The sequence below is a fragment of the Heloderma suspectum genome, chromosome 7, assembly GCF_057233095.1.
Source record: "Heloderma suspectum isolate Gila_16-S chromosome 7, 16-S_ref, whole genome shotgun sequence".
NCBI classification, from domain to species: Eukaryota; Metazoa; Chordata; class Lepidosauria; order Squamata; family Helodermatidae; genus Heloderma; species Heloderma suspectum.
The window spans coordinates 22,625,544-22,647,658 of NC_139464.1; the positions used below are offsets into that span (position 1 = coordinate 22,625,544).

General features: G+C 45.4%; 1 protein-coding gene across 1 annotated transcript; it reads right to left on the reverse strand.

Moving 5' to 3' along the window:
* Positions 1 to 5,794: 5,794 nt before the first annotated feature.
* Positions 5,795 to 16,900, reverse strand: LOC146339402 (tubulin alpha-8 chain). The gene is made up of 5 exons (XM_084809268.1): positions 16,843 to 16,900; positions 11,113 to 11,335; positions 9,388 to 9,536; positions 7,207 to 7,887; positions 5,795 to 6,301 (listed from the first exon to the last, which is right to left on the reverse strand). The coding sequence occupies exons 1-5, from the start codon at positions 16,843 to 16,845 to the stop codon at positions 6,008 to 6,010; spliced, it is 1,350 nt and encodes a 449-aa protein (XP_084665394.1). The 5' UTR covers positions 16,846 to 16,900; the 3' UTR covers positions 5,795 to 6,007.
* Between the last annotated feature and the right edge of the window lie 5,215 nt (positions 16,901 to 22,115).

A 22,115-nucleotide genomic window follows, 5' to 3' on the forward strand; every position in this document is an offset into this window, starting at 1 on the left:
CGCAGTCGAAAGTGAAACTTACCAAGCGCACCGCGAGCTCCCTCCCCTCCTCTGCGCCTGCACTATCGGGCCTTTTCATTTTTTGCACCGGCAGGCAAGAGGCGCTACGCAGGAGATCCGTGATCATATCTCGGGTTTTATTTTTATGTTCTTTGCCTTTACCTTAAGGAAGCTTCGGATTTGATCGGAGCCCCCCCCCCCTCCGTTTTCCCCCGACTTAGATGCCCCCTCTAGCTGCAGTGGGGGCGGTGCAAATATTTGTGCAGGACTACGTGGCCATGGCGAGGGAGAGACGGGTCCTACCGCTTTCTGTGGATCGGCGTTGATTTCTAATGACGATAGCAATTTAATAACTATTAAAAATAATGAAGATGATTCTAAATAATGTGGAGGGCGCTCGCGTGTTCCGTTGTATGCATGATGTGCTTTTACTCCGAGGAAAGTGTATTCAGATCGGAGGCCCTCAGGTGCAGTGGGACGTATTCTCCGATCAGACTGCAAAGGAGCGCCTTGGAGAGCTCCTGTAGAGTTCTGACTGGTTCTGACTGAAGCCCGGAGCGGATTCGCTGTCGCCACCAGCCTCCTCTGCAATCTTGTGCTCATTTCCCAGGGCGCGTGTGTTGCAGGCTTCAGACTTGCGAGATCCTCTTTGATTTTGAACTAAGGACCTTGAGAGCCAGCAAATGGAGCCAGAGGCAAAATGGTCGCTCAGGGAATGGAGACAAATTACCTGTTGCACCTCATGAGCCCTATGCTGGGTCCCCGTATAACCTGCCTATACAGGTGCAAATCTACATTTTAGTTACTACAGATCAGAGATTCTAAAAGCCTGATTTAGAAGGGGGTGGAGCCTTTTTGTTTTTGCTGTTAAAGAAAAGGGAGTCAGAAACCCTTCCTGATCTATTTGAAATCATCCAGTAATTTACCTCCAGATCTACGTTCTGCCCACTGCTATCCTTGAACATTTACAAGGGAGTAAGCCCCATTGTGCGAAGAGAAAACTCACTTGAAAAGACCCTGATGCTAGGAAAGATTGAAGGCAAAAGGAGAAGGGGATGGCAGAGGATGAGATGGCTAGATAGCATCACCGATGCAATTAATATGAACCTGAGCACACTCGGGGAGAGAGCGGAGGACAGGAGGGCCTGGCGTGCTGTGGCCCATGGGGTCACGGAGTGTCGGACACGACTGAACAACCACAACAAAAGCCCCATTGAGGTCAGTGAGGCTTAATTCTGAATAAACATGCTTAGGATTGTGCTGATAATGGGATTCTCAACCCGCTCCCCTGCCAGCTGTCTGGAGAGGAAAAGTGCCTCTCAGCATATACAGAGTTCCCTTTTCATCATTTTTGCCATCATGATTCTTCATGGCTAGAGTTTCAGTCTTCCTACTGAGGAAGAGGCTCTGTGCCTTTGAAAGTTGCATGAGAAGCAGAATGTTGATTGATCATGACATATCAATAACACAAGGTAAAACTTGTCCTGGCTGGAAATGCAGTAACACACACTCCAAATCAATCTGCTACCAATCCCAATTAATGTATAGGACATTGAGGTTCTATGCCTATTGAATAGGGTTGCCAACTTTTTTTTTTACCAGCCTCTGCTCTATGTTGTTAATAACAGTTTGATCTGCAGACGATTAGCAGGTAAAAATGTTTCTCTCCATGTTATGAAAAGCTTCACCTGAAGGTCAAGCTGCTATTAGTGTTAAAGGCACAGCAGCAGGGGAGGACAACTGGCAACCCTACTAGTGAATTCTGGCTCCTATTCTATGCTGTCCTGGCCTTTGTGGCAAAAAGACTGCAGTCCTATACATACTTATCCGGAAATAGGTTCAGAGAGAAATAATTGAGATTTACTTCCATACAGGTGAGCTTAGAGTGGAGGTTAAGATGTATGTTTTCAGGGGGGAATTCTGTTTCCCTGAGATCAGCTCACAGTTTCTCAGTCTGCTGAGTTCATCAGCACCACTTGGATTTCTGCAGATGGATCCCAAGTGCAGTTATGGAAACTGATACTATCATGTCATCCTGTTATCTGACACTGATCCAGGATAAAGGTAAAGGTTTGCTCTCTAATGCGATCCAGGATAAAGGGAAAGGTTTGCCCCTAATCCACTGGCCCCCAATTGTTGGGACCTTGATGACCTATCTACTGGGTGGTTATGATCACGACCTCCATTTCATTATTTAAGTTTCATTTCTTTGCTGCTGCTGCTTGTGGTCAGGAAAGAACTGGAGAGGCAAAGTTAAACAAAAGCAATTTCAAGGGGAATGATGGGGAGGCAACATCTCTGTTGCATAGCAAAACTCTTAGCAAAGCGGCATGAGGGGGATGTGGGGAAATAGCAAAGTGTCACAGGGAGAGAAAAGAAAGGTGAAAAACAAAACTTCAGAGCTGCCCCCATGCCAGAGGTAGGGAACCTGTGACCTTCCAGATATCATTGAATTACAACTCCCATCATCCCAGACTACTGGCCATTCCCCCAGATCTCCATGCATTCATCAGAAGGTTGAAACAAAACCTATGCTTGGCTGGAGGGGAGCTCCCTCTGTACTATTTTCAGAATGTAAGTCACGCCCCCCCCCCCCCCATTACACATCTATTTTCCTAAACTGCACTTGGGGGAAGGTGATTTATATTATATTTATATCTGCATGCAGCCTTACCAAGACTTTTGTATAGCAGAGGGTGCACTATTGTGGTCAGTTTTAAATGTCACCTCCCCCAGCATGGCTTTTGTTTAACTTTGCATTTCCAGTCCTTTCCTGACAAGTAACAGCAGGGAAATGAAACTTAAATGAAGAAACAGAGTGTGTGATCACCATGGGGCAAGAAGACTGCCACACACCCCAGTGTTAGGTCAACAAGGCCCCAACAACTGGAGGCCAGAGAGTTAGGGGACAGAGAACATACCTTTATCTTTAGCCTGGATCAGTGTCAGATTACAGTATGACATGATAGAATCAGCTACCATAACTGTCCTTTGGATCCATATGCAGAAATCCACAGTGATGCTGATGAACTCAGGAGCTCTGTAAATGCGACTCTGTAAACATGCTAACAACAACAAACATGTTTACAGAGTCAAATTTTGTTTCCCTGAGTTCATCAGCACAACTGTGGATTTCTGCACATGGCATGCTGGGAGTTGTGGGCCTTTTCTCTGTCTAAACATGCATAGGGTTGTGTGCTCTTAAATGAGGTTAGGCTCAAGAAGTTGCATAAAAAGGTCACAGACTCTTGCAATTCATGGCTTTGTCGCCCCACTGTCTTCCATTTTTCTCTCTGTACCCATGTGTGTTTGTATATATTTGTCAACTGAGCTCAGTACTAAGAGTGTCTGATGAAGTAGCCAGTAGGCCAGGAGTGGACAACTTGTGGTGGCCCTCCAGGTGTTTGGTCAAAAACGGGAGAGAAGATATTCTCAAGTGCCTGAACATGCTTTAATAAGCCCAACACGTTTCGGAAAGACGTTTCCTTCTGTGGGGACCGCTCATCTTTCTCCACAGTAAAATCTCAGCAAGATATTTCAAAATATATGAGAAAGATAAATGGCCCTGAGGAAGAAAATCTCATTCAAAAATGCATGGGTGGAAATGGAACTTCAGATAACCTGATCCCAAGCTCGTAAGGGCTCAAAGGTTAAGACCAGCAGTTTGAAATGCGTAGGGAAATGTACTAGCAGCCAGTATAAATGGTGCAACATTGGTGTTATATGTTCAGATTATCTGGCCCCCACCAGCATCCAGGCAGCTGAATGTTGCAACAGCTGCAGACCGCCTTCAAAGGCAGCCCCATGTAAAGCACACTGCAGTAGTCTAGTTTAGAAGTAACTAGAACATAGGTAACTGAGCCAGGTCCAGCCGCCTAGATAGAGTTGCAGTTCATATATAAATATGATTTATTCACACACAAACCTCTCTTCATCTCTGTCTGTAGATCTGTTGTTTTTCTAAGTCCTAAATGTGCAAGGGCTCACAGAAATGTTGACAACACTCACTGCAATCCTATGCGCACTTACTTGGAAGTAAGCCCTGCTGAATTAAGTGGGAGTTACTTCTGATTTAATGGGTGTTGTGAGACTGGGATTGTGAACAGGAGAAGTTTAATAGAGCCAGAGGTACTACTGGAGAATCTTTTAAAGGCACATCTTTTGTTAGGGAAATAACAGGCGGTATGTCTCCATAGGAACTAGTGGTTAGCCTATCTTCTTTACTTCTTCTGAATGGAACAAAAGCAGAGCCTGATGCCAAGGTAAGCTTCACCTGTTGGTTTCAAAGCTTCACCTGTTGGTTTCATTATCACCAAATCATGGTTAAAGGCACAGGTGCACGAGGCTGGGTTTTTTCCTGATCAACTGGCAACCCTAGCTTGCTAAGTGGCAATCTATGTACAGTGTCTCGTTTTCTTAGCACTTCTTTTTAGCAGTTATGTTGGTTGGTTTCTCATAAGTTTCATTTCATAGAATCATAAAATTTAAGAGGGGCTTGTAGGCCATTAGTCACATCCCTTCCTTACACCCAGGATCACTGTCTGAGTGCACAGAAATATACTCGCTTACCGCACACACCACATTGTGGAAATCTCTTCTCTGCCTGCTGTATGTAGTATTCATTTACTCTGTAGCATCCTGTCTTGAATTAGTTTCTGAAGCAGCGCGCATTAATAAACTTTCATCTAGCCCTTTCATTTGTGGAAAAACACGGGGGACAGCGCGTAGCCAATATTTTACCCAAATTGCTCACTATGAAATAACACCATGAAATAACGTCAAGATGGATGAAGCTCCATGTATTTACCTTCTCCGCTGATTCTCTAACCCTTTAGGCCCCCTTACGACAAATGTGCTGGCTGTGGACCTGGAACAGCAAGAGAGGGGCTGTAGCTCAGTGGTAGAGCTGCTGCTCTGCATGCCGAAGGTCCCAGATTCAATCTCTCACTGGAAAAAAACTCCTATCTGAACCCCTGGAAAGCCACTGCTAGTCAGTGTCAACAATACTGGGTCTGATGGACCAATCATCTGACTCAGGATAAGGCAGCTAAGGCAGTTCCTAATAAGCACACATCCTACCCAGGAGCACTACAACTCCTGTTTCCTGGTTCACACATGCCCTGTAGAACAGGGGTGGGCAGACGTCAGGTATGCAGGATCTATTTTGCTTTAGTTATTTCACTAGAACTTCAAGATCCACCAAGCAGAGCCTGGTTCAAGAGACATAGATTTAGAATGAAAAAATGCTGAGCCCTGGAATTTGTTTTGAGTATCAGAACTGAATGAAGCTCGGTCCTTCTACACAAAAACACACTCCTAGTTCTCCCTCAGGGGTGGGCAACTGTGGGAGGTCCAAGGGCCATTTTCGCCCCCGTGGGCTGCCCTCTGTAGGCCGCGGGGGGGGGATTTTTTTAATGGCATCTGTAGCACTATGGAGTACCAAAAGGGTCAAAATTAGCTTGTTTACTTTTTTTGTTAGTTCCAGGGGGCAGTGGTGGCCACACGTGTTGCTTACCCCTGCCCTGCTCTAAGCTTTCTTCATTTCAGCAGTATAATTTGGGGGTGGGTAGTTTTGTTGTTGCTATTGTTAAAAAATTGGGAGCTGGAAACCTTTGCTGATCTGCAAACCACCCAGAGATCCACTGGTCAACCCCAATCTGGCTTCTATCCACCCTAGAACATATTGATACTAATGTCTGTGGTACTTTTTCTTGGACTATTGTGTGTAGGGAAGCATCAGAATGAATTTCCCTGTAACGTGGGGTGTAAGAAAGGAAGTCACTGGAAATTGTTTCTCAGGTTGATGGTCTATTTTTACATATGTTGCAGGAGTGGACCCAAGGTGCAATCCACCAGATGCTTCTGCTGTGCATCTTCTATTTCCTCTTCCACTCGCCTGTGACATGAACAGAAGCTGCACAGCAAAGGGTTTGGTGAACTGCATCCCTGATGCAAAGAAAAACTGCCGAGATATCTTCAGGCACAGTCAGGGGCAACCCGCATTTTTTTAAAATTCTTCGCCATCATTTTCTTCCTCAAAGGAGTCAGTTCCGACTTCCTCATAGTCTTTCTCCAGTGCAGCTAAATCTTCCCGGGCCTCGGAAAACTCTCCTTCCTCCATGCCTTCACCGACATACCAGTGCACAAAAGCTCGCTTGGCATACATCAGGTCAAACTTGTGATCCAGCCTTGCCCAGGCCTCTGCGATGGCGGTGGTGTTGCTGAGCATGCACACGGCACGCTGCACCTGGGCAAGGTCGCCCCCAGGGACAATGGTGGGGGGCTGGTAATTGATGCCAACCTGGAACCGAAGAGGAGAGAAAAGGCAATTGAACAAAAATTAGGAATTTGGAGCTGGAAGGGGGAAAACATCAGTGACTGCCAATAACATGGGGGAATGTACAGCTGATTCCATTGAAAGATGCCCTGACGACATTGTAAATTTCATTCCTCTGGATGAAATGTTGTTGGTATCGTCCCCTCTAATTGCGAACTCCGGTGGCTCCATGCTGATCACTTTGGAAGCAAAACAGTGTGATCCATAAACAAAAAGGAGGTTCCAGCTTACTTGATGTATGCAGAAGTACATGCAGGGAAGTGGAGGGGAATGGATTTTCCTAGCACAAATGTGCACTTCCAAAAATGTGCAAATCCCCCAAAATGCAGAAATCCCCACCAAATGCTAATTTTCACACTTTGGCCTATAAGGGAAATGTGTGATTTCGATCAGTGTTTTTATTTTTCATATTTTTGTACATCTAAATTTGCGTACACTTCCAGAAAGTAAAAGACAACAACAGTCTACAAGTCTATGGAATCCGTGTGACTCGGAGAAAGCCAGTTCACTGGAGAATCTGCAAGTCAGATTCACAGAAATCCGATCTCATTTGAATTGGTTACAGACTTCTCCGAATTCGCATACGCGCATGTGTGTGTGTGTGTGTGTGTGTGTGTGAAATCAGATAAATCCAGATATATGAGACATAGTTATGTGAACAGGACTTATCATGCAGGCTTTTCCAACAGAATCAGCATCCCATTAGATTGCATCATTTAAATGCAGCCCACAACTACATGGGGTTCACTCACAAAAAAGTAGCTGCCATACCTGTCAAAGGCACTTTAGTTACCAAAAACCTTTGTTGCATTGGGCATTTTAAGGCTGCAGTGCTATAAAAGAGAGCCCACACATTTTTCCCTCCTCACCTTGAAGCCTGTTGGACACCAGTCCACAAACTGGATTGCTCTCTTGGTCTTGATAGCGGCGATCGCTACGTTGACGTCTTTGGGCACCACATCTCCACGGTATAGCATGCAGCAGGCCATGTACTTGCCGTGGCGGGGGTCACATTTCACCATCTGGTTGTTGGGCTCAAAGCAGGAGCTGGTGATCTCAGCCACCGAGAGCTGCTCGTGGTAGGCCCTCTCGGAGGAGATGATGGGTGCGTAGGTCACCAGTGGGAAGTGGATGCGTGGGTAGGGCACCAGGTTGGTCTGGAATTCGGTCAGGTCAACGTTCAGGGCGCCATCGAAGCGCAGGGAAGCAGTGATGGAGGAGACAATCTGGCTGATGAGGCGGTTCAGGTTGGTGTAGGTGGGACGCTCAATGTCCAAGTTCCGACGGCAGATGTCATAGATGGCCTCGTTGTCCACCATGAAGGCGCAGTCAGAATGCTCCAAGGTGGTGTGAGTGGTCAGGATAGAGTTGTAGGGCTCCACCACCGCTGTGGAAACCTGGGGGGCCGGATAGATGGCAAACTCCAGTTTGGACTTCTTCCCATAGTCCACGGACAGGCGTTCCATCAGCAAGGAGGTAAATCCAGAGCCAGTGCCTCCACCAAAGCTGTGGAAGATCAGGAATCCTTGGAGCCCAGAGCAGGAATCAGTCTGAAAAGAGAACCATAATGAGAGGTGATCTGTCCACATACCCACCACAACTGGTTTGACCCCACTGGGGTGATGTCTGCCACACCCAAATATCATATCCACAGTAAAAAACCAAAACCAGTTTCAAAACTGTGTTTATTGTCATGGCTAGGAACCAAAAACCCTGGGAACTGCAAGGCTGTGAGAAGCAATAGACTTGTAAAACAAAGAGCTGATCTACACAAGTATCAGACCACATGGTAAAACTGTTCTTGGGCTGTAGCACTTTGGAGTGCAGGTGGGGATGCTCAAGATTAAATGCTCCCCCATGGTAAAATAAAACGTTCCTGAACATAAAATACAAACTCTCAGAGGGAAAGCTAGATCCTATCCCAGCTTTCTCTCCAACATGCTAATTTTGGGTATGTAGAGCACCCTTCCCCAACTTGGTGCCTTCCAGATGTTTTGGACTACAACTCCCAGCATTCCTGACCATTGGCCATGCTAGCTGGGTCTGGTAGGAATTGAAGTCCAAAAACATCTTGAGGGGACCAGGTTAGGGAAAAGTGGTGCAGAGATTTGATTTTTCATGATGGAGTATTCAGATGGCAATCTCCTATCTGCCTACGGAAGTTTTTCAGTCGTCAACATTTTTCCTTGTGATCTGTTGCTTCTGCAGACCAGCCTTCCCTAACCTGGTGCCCTCCAGATGTATTGGACTGCAACTGGTTATGCTGGCTGGGAATGGTAGGAGTTGTAGTCCAACACATCTAGAGGGATTATTGGAAGGAATTTCCAGGATCATTAGAAGGAAGCCACAGTTAAACCCATTTCAAAACAGGGAATGAGAAGCGCTTCTGGTTATATTCAGATTTTCATGAATATACCTTCGTCCATCAGGAACACATGAAGCAAGCAAAGCAAGTATACACTGCCTAAAAACCCGCTTTCGTGGTTCACACAGCACTTGAAATCCCCATACTTTGGAGTTGGGTGGGCGGAGTAGAACTGAACATCATCAACCCCATAGGTGCTGCTCAGTGAATGAGAGAGACTTATTCCCCACCCCTGTCCATGCTCCCCTGCTCAGGGAAGTTTACTCAATCTGCCGAATTAAGCCCCTGTATTTTACCCCACACATCTACCCTCTCATCCACTACTGGGATATTGTGAAAAATTACATACTCTGAATGGGTGAAACAGCTACTGTGCTATTATGAATGCTTGAAGCAGAGCTATTATGAATGGGGGAAATAGACTAGATACTATGAGTAAAGTAGCAACTGTGCTAGGCTACATATTGTGAATGGGAAAACAGCACTACTGCGATGTAGTGAAAGGATGAAACAGCGCAAAGTAATGCTAAGTGGGAAAGAAAGCCTGTGTCCAAAAGCGCCCTACTGCAAATGGGGCAAAAGAAGGAATGGGGGGGCAGCCCCTCCCCTTGACTACCTCACTGCCAGGTCATGCCAGGTCTGCCTCTTTCTGCTCCCAAATCATGTCACTTCTAACTGTACTTACCAACTTGCGAATACGATCCAGTACCATGTCAATGCTCTCCTTGCCAATGGTGTAGTGACCGCGGGCATAGTTATTAGCTGCATCTTCCTTGCCAGCAATCAGCTGTTCTGGATGGAAAAGCTGGCGGTAAGTCCCAGCCCGCACTTCATCTGTTAACACAAGTAAACATACACCTTGATAAAGGGATACGCTCAGTCGAAGACCTTGTTTTTCTGTTGTCATCCCCATGTGCAACCTCATGCGTTAATTTATTCCCGCTTCATTCCCAGTTTGGATGATTCCAGACAAAGCATTTAAGAAATGCCAGGATTGTCATGCCAAACAGGAAGAGTGCCAATACCTGAGCTGATCCCTGATTGTCTAAACTGCATGTCAGGGAATAGGAGGATTCATGCTAGTGGCACAGTCCAAAACAGCCACTGCTGTACCAAAAGAAGCCCTGCATTCATTGGTACTCCTTTCTTGCAGTATCTTTCACACACACATGCGAGATGCAGTGCTACAGTGCCTCAGTTCATACTTTTAGAAAAACCCCACAAGGACCAGCCCTGTCTTATATAGTCCAGCCAGTCAGGGATCACATAGAACAGGTGTGCAGAACCTCAAGCCCAGGGGCCAAATTTAGCCCACCTAGAGTCCCAATCCAACCCTCTGGGCTTCCCCAGGTGGCCTTGCCCCCTTCCCCTGGCCACTGCCCTTTCCCCTGACCACCAATCATTTGGTGGTTTCCTGGCTCTTATAGAGGTTTTTTTCCCCATTCTAAAAGCTTGAAATGCCTCTCCTATGGCTTAGTTACATGCAGGAAGAGCTGCAAGATAAAATATGCTGGTATTTTTTGGCCCTGCCTCCTTTGCTTTGGGTCCGGTCCCTTTTGCCTTCAGGCCCACCCACCACTGGAATACAACCCCTGAAAGCTTCTCCGGAATGGAATTCGGCCCTGGGGCTGAAAGAGATTCAACACCCCTGACTTAGAACAATGCTTTACACAGAGCTGGCAAATGATCCATCTTGTCTAGCATCCAGTCTCCAAGAGATGGCCAGTGAGATGTACCCCTACCCTTCCTATCTCCTTCTCAGAACTGGTGGGAAGAAATGTTCCTTTACCCAACCCCACAAAAAATATTCCTTTACCCTACCCACCCACGCCCAGCAAAAAACAGCCAAGAGAAATATACTATCAGAAACAAGATAATGCTGCTTGTAATGTTTACGAGAAAATTCAAAACCCCCTCAAAGACAGAGCAAGGTGTGCTGGTATTTAGCCACACAACAAGAAGGATAAGCTCCTTTAGGCTATTGTGATGCAAACCCATGCTGCAAATGGAGCATCTGCATTTGTTTGTGAAGATACTGATAGCACCACGAAAGAGCTACAAGGGAATCTTAGCTCTGTAAGTTCACAAGGGAATCTTAGCTCTGTAAGTTCAACCATCTCGTTATAGGGCAGTTCTGCTGGAGAAGTGAAGGCTTCTGGATTATGTGATGAGATGTAGGAGGAGGAGGCTGCACTTTTGTAGTTGCATTGGAGGAATTCTAGCAGATGCTACATTTTTCACCTTGGTGTGGCAAGCTGCACCTGCAAACAGGATTCCTTGTTCCATACAATTCTTAAAAGTACAGGAATCCTAGCCTGCCTTTGCATCTGGGCACTCTGCTTCAGACCCCAGCACTGATGCATGTTAAGCAGTCTGCTTTGCATTTGCCATTGCTAATTATTCCACTGACCTACTACAGTGGGTTCTAGGTCCACCATAACAGCCCGTGGCACGTGTTTTCCTGTGCGCGTTTCGCTGAAGAATGTGGTAAAAGAGTCGTCATCGTTAAACTTGTTGGGGTGATTCTGGAAAGTACCATCTGGCTGGATGCCGTGTTCTAGGCAAAAAAGCTCCCAGCATGCATTGCCAATCTGAACTCCAGCTTGCCCAACATGAACAGAGATGCACTCACGCTATGGAGGAAGAACAGGGAAAAGATCAGAAAAACTAGAACACACATTATGTCTGTTCATTCCCCCTGACCCATTCTTCCCGAACAAAAATTGTCTTTGAGTAATGCTGTCGAGATAACTGAAATGCTGTTTTGCCTGGTATTTTTCCGTGCCACATTCAGAAAAGGAGATGATACAGAACATTCTCCTTTCAGGGAACTGTTTATTCTTGCCTGTGGAGGGGCCTCTATATGTTGCAAAGGATTCTAGGGCACATATGGGTAGCACATGGGTTGCACGCAGCTCTCACAGGCCTTATACGTGACATATCACAAATTGGCATATTTTTAGTATCTAAATCTGCACTATGAAGACCTATTAAACAAAAACTGTATCCATTCTCATCTGACAAATGCTGGGTGGTATGGAACTTTTGCGTGCCAAGCCAGCGCACAAAAGAGTTTGCTGCAAATGCAATACTCAAGATGGCAATAATGGCAACATTTGCAAATGTTATGCAATGCATCCATGCCCAGAACCATGCAGAGGTATACATGAGCAGTCTTGACCCCCATATGGATTGTGAAAGGAGACCATGTGCCAAGTGGGTTTATTTTTATTCCTGACTGGGACTTGATGCAGCTGGATGGTATTTCTCCGCTGTGTGTAACTTAAGAGGCCTGTGGGGCCTTCTGATTTCTTAACTCTTTTCTGGGAGCAGGGATGGCGGTGCCCCTCCAGAAATATTTCCTGCTACTCCTTCTGTTACCTCACTCATCTGACTGACCAGAAAAGTAGTATTGCATCATGAATCAGAGCAAATTAGCTATCAAACGTTTACAGTAGGTTAACAACCAGGCTTGAATTTAAAATTTTAAAAGCTTGCAGGTCATTTGATTTTTTCAGAATGTTTTACATCCTCTCCCTCTGGCAAAAATTCCAACCCAGTAAACAGGAACCACCAAACCTAGATTGGAGAGTTGCAACTTCCTAGCCAGCAGGCTTCAGGTCAGAGAACCACCAGATCCCATAGCTGCCTTATTTATTTAAAATATTTATTGGCTGCCTTTCAGGGCAAAAGCCCTCCCAAGGCACCATACAGCAATAAAACACATAAAACCAGTATGATATTAAGAAGGTTAAAAACACAAACAGTAAGAATACAATGAAAACAACTATAAAAACAGCAACAAAATCAGCAATAAAAACAGCGACAAAAACAATCAGATTAGGAGAAGGCCAGAATAAAGTAGTATGTTTTCAAGGCCTTTTTAAAACCCTGCAATGTTGGAGCATGGCGGACTTCTAATGACAACTTATTCCAGACGTGTGGGGCCACTGCAGAGAAGGCCCCCTCACATGTGGTCACCCACCTGACTGCACTCACGGGTGGGCCAATGAGTCGGGCCTAGCCAGGGACAAGAACAAACCTTTGCTGCCCTAAAAATTATTTGTGCTACCCTTCTGTTCTCCCAAATTAATGTCCTCAACCTGGTGCCATGCTGGCTGGGGATGATGGGAGTTGTAACCCACCACCTCTGGAGGGCACCAGGATGGGGAAGGCATCTCCTCTAGTCATCTGGAAAGGAAACGGAAAGAGCTATTTCACCATAGCCACAAATAATAATGTGCCACTCTCTAAATGAGAATTGTATCGATAGCTTGTTGACTAGCACCAAACCCCACCAACCTGGACTGCTCTTATGCCTTTAATAGAGGTTTGAGACGCAAACATCAGCAGGCGAAGTTTATCAAGGTATAAACCTAAACATGACAACTTGCTAAAGTTAGCTTTACTTAGGAGTAACCTCAGTATAGAACCCAGTGGGACATATATCTGAGTGAACATGTTAGTTCTGAGTTAATATGCCTATAGGAGCTTAGGTTGGGGTTAACAACTTTTTAGTGTCTCTTGTTTCTGTACCTTTTAAAGCAACTTGATCCGCAGTTATAAACATATCAGCAGGTGGTAATGCTAACCTTCATGCCATAAAATCTTCTTTTGATCTTCAGTAGACCAAACTGCTGTTAAAGGCACAAGAGCAGGCAGGCCATATTTTCTGTCAATCCTGTTCTCTGTGATGCTGAAGCTATTTCTACCTGGGTGTCCTTCAGCTAAAGGTAATCCTCTATCCATTAAATCACAATGACTTGAAGATTGTACCATATACTACAAATACTCCAGGGGCAAGGTTCTTTGCAAGTTTTAATGTCCCACTTGGTATCGTATTTAGGGGCAGGTGACTCAGGAAACCCACTTGGGGTGGCAGATTTTAGGGTGCCTGAGTTGTCTAGCCAACAGTCTACTCAACCGCTGGAACCCCCCCCCCCCCAGTACAAACACCTCATTTCGTTTGTAAAGTTGGCAACACTAACCTGTGTTGCATTAACATTTGTTTTTTATTTGTGGGAAAACTGAGCACGTCAGGGCCCATTCAACAACTGGCATGCATATTACCACATGAGTGATCAGATCCGTGCATGCAGATTTATCTGGGATAAATCATGCATCCACAACATGCATCAAAGTTGTGCAATGGGCTACAAATGCAATTAAAAAAATTAGATACTCAAAAGCTGTCCAAACGTTAGGGGTACCAAAGATGGCCTGGGGAGCTATCTTGTCTAGGTCTGGCCCTGATCCCACTCTTCCATGTAGTTGAGATTACACTGCAGTCAGTGGAGACTGGTGGCTCCGATTAGGTGTGGCTGTGAATCCATCCTGGGTTTCAGTCAGCAGCAGGCAGAACTCTAAAGGAGCTGTCCAAGGTGCTGAATGTATTTTGGGTGTGGGGTTCTTGGATAGCTCCTATAGAGTTCTGACTGAAACCCAGAATGCCTGCACAGCCCCACTGAAATCAGGGCCACTGACTGCAATAGCAGTGTACTATAAAGAGCATTATTATAAAGTTACCTTTCCACATTATAATTATACCAGCGTTATTGTCACTGATCAGTCACATGTGACTTTTTTGAAAAGAGGTTTGTGCTTTTGGTATTTCTAGTAGCACAAATGCCTCTTTAATTATTATAACAATACTAACTCTGGCTGCAATGGACTTACTTCTGAGTATACATGTATAAGATTGCACTGCCAGCGTGTGGGATCAATGAGTTGGCCAAAGACAGTTGTCCTAAGGAATCATCCCATAAAGCAGTCTTCCCCAACCTGGCGCCCTCCAGATGTATTGGACTACAACTCCCATAATCCACAACCAGAACAGCTGTGTCAGTTGGTATGGGAGTTGTAGTCCAACACATCTGGAGGGCACCAAGTTGGGGGAGGGTGCCATAAGTTCTTTAATATAGCAATGGATAATATCCCTCTAACCACCCTAAATAGCACACATAAGTCTGAAGATCCACCTCTTTCCCAGGCAACCTTTTAGTGAAGTCAAGGGGTTATGACAGTAGCTACAGGTCAGTAGGTATCTGATGTCATAAATAGATGGGTAAGTACCTTTCAAACTCCTGCAGCCCATGATGAATGGAGAAATGCATAGCTTGTAAATGACTAACGAAGCACCACTCTTTGTATTAATAATCAAAGCAATGGTTCTCAAATGCTGGGTTACAAGCCGCCCACAGGGAGTTCTACTTCCAGGTCGGAGGCCAGAACTGAGGCAAACTTCCTTGGCCTAAGTCATCGATCGACATAGGCACAGAATCATAGGGCTGGAAGGAGCCTCATCCTCAGTGAATAATTTTAGAATCAGTGCAGTGGAGGCTGGTGATTCTGATGTCAGTGGGATGGTGAATCCACTCCAGGTTTCAGTCAGAACTCTAAAGGAGCTCTTGGACAGCTCCCTTAGAGTTTTGATTGAAACCCGGAGTGGATTTACCACCCCACTGACATCGGAGCCACCAGCCTCCACTGGAAACAAATAAGTAGTTTCTCTCTGGAGTTTGGTTTACACAAGCAAATGTGGCTGCCAAAGGCTTCTCCAGGTTGAATAATATATAAGAATGGGAGGCATATGATTATTGGCTGTGCTGTGACCAGGGATGTAGTGATAAATTTGGCCTGCAGGCACTCCTCATGGTCATGCCCTCCACCCCACCCAGGAGAGTACAAAAATGCATATTAACAAACCAGTTCTAGTAGTTTTCATCTCCTCCAGGAGCTGGAATTTTGTAAAAATAATGGGTCTTAATTTCCCATTCAAGGCCAAGACACAGCAAAATATTTTGCATTACAACAGGGAACGGTATATTGTTGCTGGGAAAATCCATTTGTCCCCCAGCTACTGCAAGGATTGCAGTTAAGCTCAGAAGGAATAGGGAATTCTGAGGCAGGGTGGCAGATGATAGTGTCTCTGCGAATAAATAAAAGTGCTGGCGATGCATCCTTGCAAACTCTGGCTCCACTGCACCACTAGCTGTGACTAGAAAATTTAACTACAGATGAAATTCACATGACAGAGGAGGATACTATCCTGTAAATTCATCCTTTAGCTTTCTATGGTGTTGTCAGAACATAGAAAATAGCCTTATACTGACTCAGATCATTAGCCCATCTAGCTTGGTATTGTCTCCAGTCTCAAAAGAGCAACAGACCTCCAGGGTTTCAGACAGGGGTTTCCCCCTGCCCTCCCTGGAGATGCCAACAATTGGCCATGGGACCTTTTGTATACCAACTATGTGCTCTACCACTGAGCTATAGTTCTTTCTCATCCCATTTCTGCTAAGCTCTCGGGGGGGCCGTTATTCACAAGGTCACTAAGCTACAAATGTATACTGGTTGAAACCAATGTAATTGTTGTGGCTTCTCTCCGAGAACCCTGGAACTTTTTGTTTTCTAAGAGACTTGAACATTCTAATCTTTTGCCTGAGATTGTTTCCCCCTTCACTTTACAACTTAGGGTTCCTCAGTCGCGAGCCATGCTCGTTACATTGGTGTGAAACTGGTTTAAAGGTATAGTGTAGACATGCCCTAGTTCGAACTCTGCCTCTGCGAAAGGAATGGGGTGAAGCTTCACACAGACAGCATGGTTCAGTTGCTGAGACATGAAGTTTGACCTATAAGTCCAAGCCTAAAATTCTACCAGAGCCCTGGACTGTGAACCAGTAAGTCACTCTCCACCCCATCTGTAAAATGCGGATATCATCAAATACTTCATCTATTGTTAAAATGTTCCCCCCGAAGGGGTGAGGGAGTATTATAAACCTCAGTATATAAATATCTGGCTGAGTTCCCCAGTTTTTAGCGTCTTGGTCTTCTTCAGGGTGGAAACATAGCTACCCACAGGGCAAACCTTAATGTGTTTACTCAGAAATGAGGCCATCGGACTTCAGTGTGGCTTACTGCCACGTCCTTTTGCATGGGACTGCGCTCTTGGCCACTTCAGACAGTTTGCTCTAGGTCTTTGTCAGAAGCATTAGAATCTAGCCGGAGGTCATCAAAGAACCTGTCCAGTCTAAAATAACCCCTACTTCCCCACTTGATAAGAATGACAGCATAAACAGAGCAAGTGGCAGAGAGACACTATCGTTTCCCCTCATTCTCTGTTTCCCATGTTCCCTCTTACCATAATGCTGTGACTGGTTCACGCTTCCCTTCTTGGTCAGCAGTTAGAAGGCTTTGTTTCTGTTCTGTCTCTCTGCTCCTCCTGCTGTATCACTTTGAGCTGTAATGCGGGAGGACAGTTGGGAACAAGCAGCAAACACCTGCTCTTGCCCTTCAGTGTCATAGAGCAGAGGAGGAAAGAGGTCACAATTCCCACCACACACATATATACACACACCCTGGCCCAGTTACATCACCAGCCTCTTACATACACTGTCACATATACTGTCAAGTTCATCCCTTTTACATTAAACCCAAATATAGTCCAAATTTGGTGCTCTGTGCACACATGCAGAGAGAGGGAGAGGGAGAGACATGTTGATGAACAGGTGGAGTTGACAAAACAAAGATGAGCAAGAAATATGATAAAGTTCTTATTTATGTATTCCCTGCTTATAACACTACAGTTTCCCACAGCAGCTTATAAGGGGGGGAAACTCACAAGTATGAGAAGGATAAAACACAGATTAAACATTAATAAAATAAAACAAATACAGCAGCATGCAGCATGAATACAGTAGAAATCAATCAAAAAAGCCTGATGGAATAAAGGTTTTCAGCACCCATCTAGAAAGGGAAAGAGAAGGAGCTTGGCAGACGTCTCTGGGAAGATAATTCCTCAACTGTGCAATCTGTGGTGCTACCACTGAGGAGTCCATGTCCCCTCATACCGACCAATCCAGTCTTTACTAATGACATGTCAGAGAGTGGAGCCTCAGATACTGAAATTTTGTAGTTAAACTTTTTGGCTTCCAGTTTCATCAGTAACTTGAAACAGTTTGTGTTTTAGATTAAATTTGATCTTATTTAATTATTTTAATTTGTGGAAATCAACCTGTCTGCATTAGCTGATTTGAAATTAATTTAATGATAAAACTAAGTCATGATGATGAAAATTATCTATCAGAATATGGTAAGTATCCAGTTAGAAAACCTTGACATGCCTTTGGTTACAGCACATAGTTTCTATAGTTTGGGGTAGATGTTTAAAAATATTAATTTCGATCTGAGACTGTTGCGAAGGATATTTCGCATTAGCTGGTGCAATGTTCTGATTGAAAAGAGATTAGATACAAATACCAGTTGTTTGTTTGTTTGTTTTTGGTATTGTTGATCTATTGGACTATTTGGTATTTTATTTATTTAAAAGATATATATTTTTAGCTGCCCTCCTACCATTCTATGTGCAGAAGCCGACTGGGCTGGAAGTTGAGGGCACAATCCTATGGGGATAGGCAGCTGCCTCCAAACTTGGAGGCGACCGCCTATCCAATGCAGGGCAGGAGAAGCTTGGAGGGGATCGTTCCCTCCGCGCTTCTCCTGCCCTGCGTTTTTGGCTAGACAGATGATTTCGGCTGTCTAGGCATGGGAAGGTAGAGCGGGGGAAGAGGCTGCTGGACGACACATAGGATGTGTTGTACCAGCATTTCCGCCCTCCCCGCCCCAGAACGCCCCATTTTGGCTGCTCCGCACTCCTCTTCTGAGTGCGGGGCGCGGGGCTGTTCCGTGCTGCCTGCAAGGCAGAGCAGAAGCGGGGGAAGTTCAGTTCCCCAGGAACCGACCTCGGGGTGTGGGCTCTGATATCGGTTCCCGGAAAACAACATCTCTTACGGCCGTCTCGCTGCTGACTAGCAGCCATAGGGTTGCTCCCTCTCACTTCAACACTGGCAATGGGACAGGTTCCTCCACTGCACCTGAAAGTAGCCGGCTAGTGCAGGACAGGCTAGGTAGCAAGTACAGCTTTGTCCTGTTGGACAGGGAATGGCTGGGGCCTGGGGACTCAAGACTGCCACTGCTGCCCCCTAGCATTTGCTGCCTAAAACAGTTGTCTCACCCTGCCTAATGGTATGGCTGGCCCTGGTTCTAGTAAAAAACAAAGTAGATCTGGCCGCTGCCCACCACTACCGCCCACCGCTACTATACATTGTACTATGCAATTGACCAAATGTGCAAATAAGCACATTTATTTACCACCCCAGGCTTCAGGTGAGAGCTTACCAGATGGAACACTCTCTTATGGAGGGCAGGGAGACCCAAACTCATGCACATAGAAAACTAGCCTGTCAGGAAGAAAGGTAGGCTAGAGCAGCCTTCCCCAACCTGGTGCTCTCCAGATGTTTGGGACTACAACTCCCAGCATTCCTGACCATTGGCCATGCAGGCTGGGGCTTATGGGACTTGACATACAAAACACTTGGAGAGTACCAGGTTGGGGAAAGCTGGGCTAGAGAACTTTTCTTCCTGACATACTAGTTTTCTATCAGCAGGGAACTTTTTGTTTGAAGAAGCATTCAGTCATGTAAACCCACAACCTTAGTCTGAAATAGTCCAGTCCAGTCACAGGTTTAGCTAAGAGCTAGGTGTTCAGAACTATCCTAGCTGTGAAGAATTATCTCCCTCTGTGAGATTCATCATTTTCAGTATCAGAAAGAATTTTGAGATGATCCCACCAAAACACACTCCTTATAAGCTCTAAAGTATTGTTTCACACTTCCTGATTGCCACAGCAGCACCAGGAAGGCCCAGTGACAGGAACTTAGCATTTCCTTGTGAGAAGAGAGTACTGGTGACTTAGGACATTTTTTGTAATGTAGGTTTATTTTCAGATATACAAGTTGAGCAAGGAAGAACTGACACAGACATTCAAACAAAAAGCAAGAGCATGGTTACATTAAAAATGCCAAACTGTCTCCTACTTCCTCCTCCCCTGCCGCCACCACCCCTATTAAGCAAGCAAGCAAGCAAGCTAAACAAAAGTCTAGAGGTCAGAACCTTCTTCGGAAGTCAGACCTGACCTGCTGGAAGATTCGTAAGAATCCTGGGGTGGTTCCATACAGGCAGTTCCTAGCGCTACCAATCAAAAGACACTGGCCTGCTTTGAATGGCATGGTAAGATTGTCATGGTAAACCCATGGACGCTCCGCGCTATGTGCCAGACACCATTTTGCATGTTCAAGCCATGGCAGGAGTGTGCTGCAGCTTGTCATGTCATGAGAACCTGGTAAGGGTGGGTTATTGGGCAAACCACCCACAACCCATGGTCTGTTTTAAGGTTGGCGTGACGTGAGAACAGCCCCATTGCACACCTATTCTGTTTTTCCCCCCTTAATGGATTTTTTGTGGTTAGAAAAAGGAAAGTAGAAACAGTGGGAAAACATGTAAGGGTTACAAATTGCATAATAAGAGCCGTGTCTGGAAGCACCCCTGGTTGTTTTTGTTGGGATGAAAGTTGTCCCAGTGCATGTTAACAACATAGTACTAGTATGGGGTTTTCTTGGCGAGTGCCTGAGGAACTATGGACGGAGGTCCGTAACATTGTTCAGGTGGCAGCAACTCAGTCCATCCCAAAGAAAAAGAAATGCAAGAAAGCAAAGTAGCTGTCTGATGAGGCTTTACAAGTAGTTGACGAAAGAAGGGAAGCGAAAAGCAAGGGAGAAAGGGGACGATATATCCAACTGAATGCAGAGTTCCAGAGAATAGCAAGGAGAGACAAGAAGGCCTTCTTAAATGAACAATGCAAAGAAATCGAGGACAACAATAGAATGGGAAAGACTAGAGATCTCTTCAAGAAAATTGGAGATCTCAAGGGAACGTTTTGTGCAAAGACGGGCATGGTAAAGGACAAAGAAGGCAGGGACCTAATAGAAGCAGATGAGATTAAGAAGAGGTGGAAAGAATACACAGAAGAACTATACAGGAAAGATCTGAATGTCCCTGATAGCCATGATATTGTGGTCACTGAACTTGAGCCAGACATCCTAGAGAGTGAAGTGAAGTGGGCCTTAGGAAGCATTATTAACAACAAAGCTAGCGGAGATTACAGTGTTCAGGCTGAGCTATTTCAAATCCTAAAGATGATGCTGTTAACGTGCTGCACTCAATATGCCAACAAATGTGGAACACTCAACAGTGGCCACAAGACTGGAAAAGGTCAGTTTACATTCCAGTTCCAAAGAAGGGCAATGCCAAAGACTGCTCAAACTACCGTACAATTGCGCTCATTTCACATGCCAGCAAGGTGATGCTCAAAATACTACAAGCTAGGCTTCAGCAGTATGTGAACCAAGAACTACTGGAAGTACAAGCTGGTTTCGAAGAGGCAGAAGAACTAGAGATCAAATCGCCAACATTCGCTGGATCATGGAGAAAGCAAGAGAATTCCAGAAAAACATCTATTTCTGCTTCATTGACTGATCTACAGCCTTTGATTGTGTGAATCACAACAAATTGTGGCAAATTCTTAAAGAGATGGGAGTACCAGACCACCTTACCTGTCTCCTGAGAAACCTGTACGAGGGACAAGAAGCAACAGTAAGAACCGGACATGGAACAACCGATTGGTTCAAAATTGGGAAAGGAGTACGACAAGGCTGTATATTGTCGCCCTGCTTATTTAACTTATATGCAGAGTACATCATGAGAAATGCCGGGTTGGATGAATCACAGGTCGGAATTAAGATTGCCGGGAGAATTATCAACAACCTCAGATACGCAGACGATACCACCCTAATGGCAGAAACGAAGAGGATCTAAAGAGCCTCTTGTTGAGGGTGAAAGTGGAGAGTGCAAAACCTGGTTTGAAACTCAACATTAAAAAACTAAGTTCGTGGCATCTGGCCCCATCACTTCCTGGCATAAAGAAGGGGAAGAAATGGAAGCAGTGACAGATTTTATTTTCTTGGGCTCCAAGATCACCGCAGACGGTGACTGTAGCCATGAAATTAAAAGACGCTTGCTCCTTGGGAGGAAAGTTATGGCAAACCTAGACAACATAGTAAGAAGCAGAGACATCACCTTGGCGACAAAGGTTTGTATAATCAAAGCTATGGTTTTCCCAGTAGCAACGTATGGCTGTGAGAGCTGGTCTATAAGGAAGGCTGAGCGCCGAAGAATTGATGCCTTCGAATTGTGGTGCTGGAGAAGACTCTTACGAGTCCCCTGGACTGCAAGGAGGTCAGATCAGTCAATCCTGAAGGAAATCAACCCTGACTGCTCATTGGAAGGACAGATACTGAAGCTGAAGCTCAAATATTTTGGCCACCTAATGCGAAGAGAAAACTCTCTGGAAAAGACCCTGATGCTGGGAAAGACTGAAGGCAAAAGGAGAAGGGGACGGCAGAGGATGAGATGGCTAGATAGCATCACCGATGCAGTAAATATGAACTTGAGCGGACTCCGGGAGAGAGTGGAGGACAGGAAGGCCTGGCGTGCTATGGTCCATGGGGTCACGAAGAG